Genomic DNA, 8,356 nt, shown 5'->3' with positions numbered 1-8,356 from the left:
TCCCCGCCCCCAGAACCTCCTTCTTCCTGATGATGATGATGATGATGATGTGTGTCTGTGTGTGTGTGTGTGTGTCTAGATTCCTGTGAAGGTCTAATGGTGAAGACACTGGAGAAGGACGCCACCTATGAAATTGCCAAGCGCTCTCATAACTGGCTGAAGGTGTGTGTGTTTTTGTGTGTGTTTTTGTGTGTGTGTGTGAGTGTGTGTCAGGGGATGGGGAAGGTCACTGTTGTGAAACCATAGTAATTTCCCAGACACTTGTAAACGTGGAGACGCTCGTCGACCGTCGACGATTGTTTGCGACGCCACCAGAGAAAATAAGAAGAGTGAAATCTGGAACCTTCTCTTCACTTCTCTCACGTTAAAAGCCTCCAATAACAAAGACAACAAACAAAAAACAAAAAAAATTGTCACATTTAAAGGTGCAGTAACATGTTTTTTAGTAAATCAATATTTATATTTAAATCAATATTTATATTTAAATCAATATTTATATTTAAATCAATATTTATATTTAAATCAATATTTATATTTAAATCAATATTTATATTTAAATCAATATTTATATTTAAATCAATATTTCTAACATCCGCAGCCCAGACCAACCTGTCCACTGATGTGACGATGATGTCATCATTGTCTCTCAGTTCTGTGTTTTCACAGTGAAACATAACTGTGGAAAATGTTAAAAAAAAAAAAAAAAAAAATCATCCCTCCTGCAGTACCTCCCTAGTTCCTCTAGGGCTCACAGACTTCATTCTGTTGTTACATTAGAAAACAATGAATCATAACAGACGTAAAATTTAAATAAATAAATAAATAAATAAAAAAGTTTTTAATGGCAGAACAAAAACAGCTTTGTTTCAGTCGAGGAATTAGAATCAGCGTGAACTTTTAAATGAACGATGAGTTGTCGTCAAAACTAAAGACAGACATTTTTCACACGACTCAAAAAAAAAAAAAAAAAAAACAGTGACTGATTTCACTTTTTTTTTTTTTTTTTTTTTTTTTTTACCCAGCCTGCTCTGGGTTCTGGAAGATTCCAGGAAGCAGCGTTTTATAAATACCACTCGTGTTTACGTCTTAATATATTCCGAGCCTCGGGCTTTTTATTCACGCATAATGAAACGTTTTTTTTCTCTCTTTAGGTGGAACAGATGTGGCGTTATTATTATTATTAAAACCAAGACTTAAGTTTCAGGTTTTTTTTTTTTTTTTGCCTTTGACTTTTGTTCCAAACTCACTGGACTTTATCCTGCAGTTGAAGAAGGACTACCTAGAGGGCGTCGGAGACACCGTGGACCTGTGCGTGATCGGCGCCTACCTGGGGAAGGGCAAGAGGACGGGCACCTACGGGGGCTTCCTGCTGGCCTGCTACGATGAGGAGAACGAGGAGTTCCAGTCCGTCTGTAAGGTCAGTGACTCCAAAGAAACCTTTTTTTTTTTTTTTTTTTTATTTTGAAATCCTAAACTTTGGTGCAGAGATGATGATGATAAACAGCTCAGAGTTCATCGACGTCCAATCAAAACCAGAGAAATTCAACGCTTTTGATGCAGAAAAATCCTGTGTCGAAAGAAGGGTTCTCAACCCCTGGTTCTGGTCTGCTACAAAATTAATAAAACAATTTATATTATTGTTGTAAAAAATGGGTAAAATAACCCAGCGAGGGTTAGTGAGCGCGACAGCGCCACAGTGTGGAAAGATGGAGCTGATGATTTATTAAATATCTTCTCTTGCAGCTAATGTGTAAATATTCAAGGCTAATATCTGGAATCTAACCCGTGACAGCGCCCCGTGTGGCAGGTTAATGCAAGGTCCTCACACACAGGTGGGAGTGGACAGTTTGGGTGGAGTTAACAAGTGGGAGTGACCCCCTCCCTCCCTCCCCACCCCCAGTCCACCAAAGATATGTCCCACCTCAGGTTTAGAATCTTGCGCCCCCTAAAGGTCAAAGTCGTTATGTTGTCAAAAACCCAAATTTGACCATAACTCAAAATTAAATGCCAAACACCAGGAGATAAAAATCTGATGGTGACCTTTGAGAGGACTGAAGGTCAACCCTTCAGGTAAATCCTGTTGTCACTGTGACTGAACAACACAGCTGTGAACACACACACACACACACACACACCTCCTCAGAACTACACACACACACACAAACACACACACCTCCTCAGAATGTTCATATTCTGCAGCGTGAAACGTTACGATGTCGCTGTCGGTGTCGTTTTGTTTCTCGTGGCCGGAGGAGAGGACGCAACAGCCAAAGATTTCAACGCGACTCGTCGGATATTTAAAAATAACCCGATGTTCCTCGAACGCACCGCGGCGTCGGAGCAAAGTTTCCTAATAACGCATGAAAACCTTGATGTAATTCCCCCCGGAATAAATGACTTTATTTACTGTGTTTACACCAGAGAACGGCAGTACACTTGTTGTGCCGTCCCCCCCCTCCTGCCCCCCCGCCCTCACCACCTCCTGTCTGTGTTTACATGCTGCATTCAGGAGCAGTGATTAGTGTTGGTAATTTGTCTTTTTTGGCAGCGTGCCAAAACAAAGTTCTTTATTCAGGTCCTCATTAGTCTCCGCTCGGCTCCTGAGACGTACCACAAAACTGCACCAGCGCCGAATACTGAGGTCAGAGTATTTCATTAGCCTCACAGTATTCACTATGAACACATATAAACATGTGAAAGGCGTCATTTTTATTAACTGCGTAAAACGCAGGTGTTCACGCGCTGTGCCAGGAGGCTAACGGAAGATTCACTTTTGGTTCCGTTTCCTCCACCACTAGTGGAAAACTGAGGCAGAAAAGAACATTTTTAATGACATTTAACCAACTGGAAAATTTTAGAAACGAGCTAACGTTAGCTATAACAGTCCGGGTACAGCCACCAGAGCTAACGTTTGCTACAACAGTCCTGTTACAGACACCAGAGCCAACGTTAGCTACCACAGTCCTGGTACAGACACCAAGGCTAGCGTTAGCAACGACAGTCCTGGTACAGAGACCAGAGCTAACGTTTGCTACAACAGTCCTGATACAGACACCAGAGCCAACGTTAGCTACGACACTCCCGGTACAGACACCAGAACTAACGTTAGCTACGGCAGTCGTGGTACAGACACCAGAGCTAACGGTAGCTACCACAGGCCTGGTACAGACACCAGAACTAACGTTAGCTACAACACTCCTGTTACAGACACCAGAGCCAACGTTAGCTACCACATCCCTGCTCTAGACACCAGAGCTAACGGTAGCTACAACAGTCCCGGGACAGACACCGGGGCTAACGTTAGCTACAACAGGCCTGGTACAGACACCAGAACTAACGTTAGCTACAGCAGTCCTGGTACAGACCCCAGAGCTAACGTTAGCCACAACAGTCCTGGTATAGACACCAGAGCTAACGTAAGCTACAACAGTCCTTGTACAGACACCCGAGCTAACGTTACCTACGACAGTCCTGGTACAGACCCCAGAGCTAACGTTAGCTATAACAGTCCGGGTACAGCCACCAGAGCTAACGTTTGCTACAACAGTCCTGGGACAGACACCAGAGCTAACGGTAGCTACCACAGGCCTGGTACAGACACCAGAACTAACGTTAGCTACGACACTCCCGGTACAGACACCAGAACTAACGTTAGCTACAGCAGACCTGGTACAGACACCAGAACTAACGTTAGCTACAGCAGTCCTGGTACAGAGACCAGAGCTAACGTTTGCTACAACAGTCCTGATACAGACACCAGAGCCAACGTTAGCTACCCCAGTCCTGGTACAGCCACAAGAGCTAACGTTAGCTATAACAGTCCGGGTACAGACACCAGAACTAACGTTAGCTACGGCAGTCGTGGTACAGACACCAGAACTAACGTTAGCTACAGCAGTCCTGGTACAGAGACCAGAGCTAACGTTTGCTACAACAGTCCTGGTATAGACACCAGAGCTAACGGTAGCTACAACAGTCCGGGTACAGACACCAGAACTAACGTTAGCTACAACGCTCCTGTGCGTTGAGCGTCTCACCTCAGTCGTCTTCAGATGTATTTTATTCCTAAACACCTTCTGTCGGCCGACAGGTCTCTAACTTCACCGACACAAAGATCTGAGGTTCACCTGCTTGTTTACAGTCTGATCAGGAAGTTAGAACGTGTCACTGAGCTGAACAGAAACTGTTCCCAAACAACTGGGAAGGAAATTGCCTGGAACCAAGAAAAAAATCGGGTTCCGGTGTTTGTGTGTCTGTGTGTGTGTGTGTGTGTGTGTAAAAGTGTAAACAGCGCAGCCGCCTGGTGAGACAGATAAACCCGAACACATAGAGATGCAACACATGAATGAAGCCCCTCTGTAAAGCCTGTTCTGAATGCAGCCTGGAGGCGTCGAGGTGGCAGACTCCTGCAGAATTCATCTTTTCAGACGCAGCCTCTGAGCTGGAAAATCCCATATTTGCCTCTTATTCAACTTGAACATTTTTTTTTTTTTTTACACCTCCTGAAGGAAACGCCGCCTGCAGACGTCACGCCTGCAGTTATCTCTGTGTCTCTGTACATGTCAGCCCATTAGCTGACGCTGGTGTCTCAGCGGGTTCAGGTCTTTAGAGTGTGGTGACATGCAGCTCCAGGCAGAGCAAAGGCACTGGTGGAGGGGGGGGGGGGTGAGATTTGTATGCTTTTCTGTGTTCCTCCTCCTCCTCCTCCTCCTGTCGACGTTGTCACAGAGTAAATGTGTGCGTCGTTCTCATCTGTTTTGCCGTTTCTTTTTTCTCTCTGTCTTTTCAGATCGGCACAGGTTTTAAAGACGAAGATCTGGAGCAGCATTACAAGTTCTTAAAGGTAACGTGGTGTCACAGTCACAATCACAGTCACAATCACTGTCACTGTCACTGTTACTGTCACTGTCACAGGTTCAGGTTCAGGGGAAGAAAACCCAACAGTTTCTCTGTCACTCAGACTGAAGTCATGACCTGAGATTCAGTCACTGCTGCTGTTTAAGAACAGACACAACCAGAGTCAGTCAGTCAGTCAGTCAGTCAGACAGACAGTCAGTCAGTGTCAGTGTCTCACCATCTTTCCTCGTTCTTACAGTTTATCCTATTGTACGTTTTTCTGTTGTTACATATTCTTCAATGTTGCACCTTCACCCAAACACTGGTTCGAGGACCACTATCGTGCCGTAAATCTCCAGTACTGGGCCAGGCTGCTAAAGTTTTTTTTTTTTTTTAATTATTATTATTATTATTTTTAATGAACTTTAGTCTGTCTGTTGAAAGGATAAATGAATGACCTTTAACCCTGTTCTGTTAAAGAAACTCCAACTTCTCACAGGTTAAAGGTCACTCATTTATCCTGATGTGAACTTTACTGGAGTGTTTTGGGGTTTTTTCTGGACCAACAACCCTCTGACCCCCCCATCGCAAAAACACCCCAAGAAGCCCCTCCCCTCAGCATCACAGCCTTGAATATGTTGCTGCTGCTGCTGCTGCTGCTCTGGGCTCAGGGGACACGGCAGACAGACGTGGAGGGAAACTGATGAATGTTTTCTCTTAATGATGGCTGACGCTGAGAGAGTGTGTGTGTGTGTGTTGACCTGCCTTCCACAGAAATCATTACTGAGGCTTTTTTAAATTTAAAATACACTCATCCCTTTATAGAAGTGACTAATTGTGATGGATTACTGACTACACACACACACACACACACACACACCCACACACCCGGCCTGTGTGTGTGTGTGTGTGTGTGTGTGTGTGTGAACAGAACCTCCTAAGTGATGTATTTCTGAGAAGGTGAAGTGTTTGGTACAAACTGCTGCTCACTGCAGATTCACAGTCAAACAGAGATTGAAAAGGTGGAGGAACCTTTTTTTTTTTTTTCCTCCTCCTCCTCCTCCTCTTCCTCCTCCACCCTCTTCAGAGGAAGAAGAAGTCTGTGGCCTTTAGTGTAGGTGCTTTGTTACAACGACCGGCGTGTGAAAGTGATGGATGGTGAATTCAGTCGAGCTGCTGCTGGTGTGGCCACGGTGTTCACTTTACAGCAGTGCAGGAGACCACGGGCTGTGTGGTCACACTCCACAGGGGGGTGCTGTGTGGTCACACTCCACAGGGGGGTGCTGTGTCGCCAGGCTAACCAGAGATTCACTTAGTGTTCTGTTTCCTGGAAAACGGAGGCAGAAAAGGACGTTTTTAATGACATTAAACCAACGGGAAAAATTTGAAAATGAGCTAACGTTAGCTTAGTCCTGGTACTGACACCAGAGCTAACGTTAGCTACAACAGTCTTGGTACAGACACCGGAGCTAACGTTAGCTACAACAGTCTTGGTACAGACACCAGAGCTACTGTTAGCTTAGTCTTGGTACAGACACCAGAGCTAATGTTAGCTACAACAGTCCTGGTACAGACGCCAGAGCTAACGTTAGCTACAACAGTCCTGGTACAGACGCCAGAGCTAATGTTAGCTTAGTCCTGGTACAGACGCCAGAGCTAATGTTAGCTTAGTCCTGGTACAGACGCCAGAGCTAATGTTAGCTTAGTCCTGGTACAGCCGCCAGAGCTAACGTTAGCTACAACAGTCCTGGTACAGACGCCAGAGCTAATGTTAGCTTAGTCCTGGTACAGACGCCAGAGCTAATGTTAGCTTAGTCCTGGTACAGCCGCCAGAGCTAACGTTAGCTACAACAGTCCTGGTACAGACGCCAGAGCTAATGTTAGCTTAGTCCTGGTACAGACACCAGAGCTAATGTTAGCTACAACAGTCCTGGTAAAGACACCAGAGCTAACGTTAGCTTAGTCCTGGTACTGACACCAGAGCTAACGTTAGCTACAACAGTCTTGGTACAGACACCAGAGCTAACTTTATCTACTATAGCCGTTAGCGTCAACAGTCCTGGTACAGACAGTGTGTCCAAGGGTTAAGTGTAGACGATAGTTTTGATTGGTTGCTTCAAGTTGTCTTTTTTTCTTGGTTTGCTGGAACAACTTTGTTTCCAAAGACCTGTTAATACAGTGAAACAGTGATGTCATCGTGTGGGCACCCGACCTTTGACCTGCTGTGATTCATTATGATAACAGTAGCTGATCCAGACACGACCCAGTGGACTTATGGGTAGCATGCCCCGCGCTTAGCCCCCTCTGCCCCCCCCCCCCCCCCCCACCACCACCATCTTTATATATTGATGGGCGTCAGAACGTACGATGAATTTTAAAAGCGAACGTAAAGCCTTTCAGAAACAAATGACGAACTCCTGCTCAGAGTCACAAATTCTCCCTGACGCTAATGAAATGTAAATTGAAGTAGCAGACCCATCATTTCATTGGACTAAATCAAATCTGAGATCGCTCTGAGTGTGTGTGTGTGTGTGCGTCAGTGTGTGTGATGACACTTCATCACCACTGATTATGAGTTGGTATCATCTGAACGTTGTCGTTTGACTCTTTATGTTCAAACACTAACAAAACGCTGTTGTGTTTTGTGACTGATTTTAAAAAAAAAGGAACTGGCTTGGCTAGAACGTAGCCCCGAATCTTTCCAGAGCAGTGATCAGGGGATGGAGGATCTGATTTTGGTGAATGAACTCCTTCAACTGAAGTGGAAACTCCTTTGATTGTGTGTGTGTGTGTGTGTGTGTGTGTGTTATTCATGGATCAGATGTGCACCTCCTGCAGTGACAACACCTGCCACCGACACCTCCTTAAATAAGTCTGTTTGCATCGTCGGCTGATGATGAATTTGTCACCTTCCTCTTTGGGCTGTCAATTTATTCCAGAATGTTGAAGCGTTCTCTCTTGGGTTTTGCGTGAGTTTTCTAAGAAAAGCCACGTCAGTGTCACAGGTCTGAGCTCCGACGGGACTGGAAGTTTCTTGGAGCTCCTGACGCCTCCCTGCTCACTGACTAACTAACTAACTTAAAAAAAAAAAAAAAAAAAAAAAATGTTGCTCCAGCGCCCCCTCTGTTCAGACACAGTACCTGCTCTGGTTTTTCCCCCGTCCTGTTATTCGTATTCATAAGTCGATGTTTTGTTTATTTTCACTGCAGCATTTTATTTGAAAAAAATTATAGTGCAAGCTAAACGTTAGCTGTAAATGACAGTTAGCTAAAAACAAAGTGAATGCTAAAACAGTTCCACTCATTAAACTAATTATACCTGAGTACTTTATTAGTACTAACACAAAAGTTGGTTCAAAATCAAGGTACAAATCTATGAGGGATTAAGCAAGAATAAACATTAAAAAACTAGCCAGAAGTTTAACGCTAAGACTATTGATAGCTTAGCGTTAATCATAAAATGTGGCTAACTCGCTAATCTGTGACTGCACATGTAGTGTAGCTAACTCTTGAGCTACATA

The 8,356-nt window shown here is 44.5% G+C and overlaps 1 protein-coding gene across 1 annotated transcript in view; it reads left to right on the top strand.

Moving 5' to 3' along the window:
• Positions 1-8,356, top strand: part of lig1 (ligase I, DNA, ATP-dependent) — a 43,209-nt gene that overhangs the window by 32,197 nt on the left and 2,656 nt on the right. Inside the window, exons 24-27 of the mRNA XM_025052454.1 lie at positions 80-162; positions 1,265-1,417; positions 4,790-4,859; positions 5,096-5,106. Coding sequence (XP_024908222.1) covers positions 80-162; positions 1,265-1,417; positions 4,790-4,859; positions 5,096-5,106 — 317 coding nt within the window. The remainder of the gene's footprint in view (positions 1-79; positions 163-1,264; positions 1,418-4,789; positions 4,860-5,095; positions 5,107-8,356) is intronic.

This window comes from Cynoglossus semilaevis, chromosome 20 (genome assembly GCF_000523025.1).
Source record: "Cynoglossus semilaevis isolate Cse_v1.0 chromosome 20, Cse_v1.0, whole genome shotgun sequence".
Classification (NCBI taxonomy): domain Eukaryota; kingdom Metazoa; phylum Chordata; class Actinopteri; order Pleuronectiformes; family Cynoglossidae; genus Cynoglossus; species Cynoglossus semilaevis.
The sequence above is the reverse complement of the archived record's forward strand: the minus strand, read 5'-3'. Positions and strand labels throughout refer to the sequence as shown.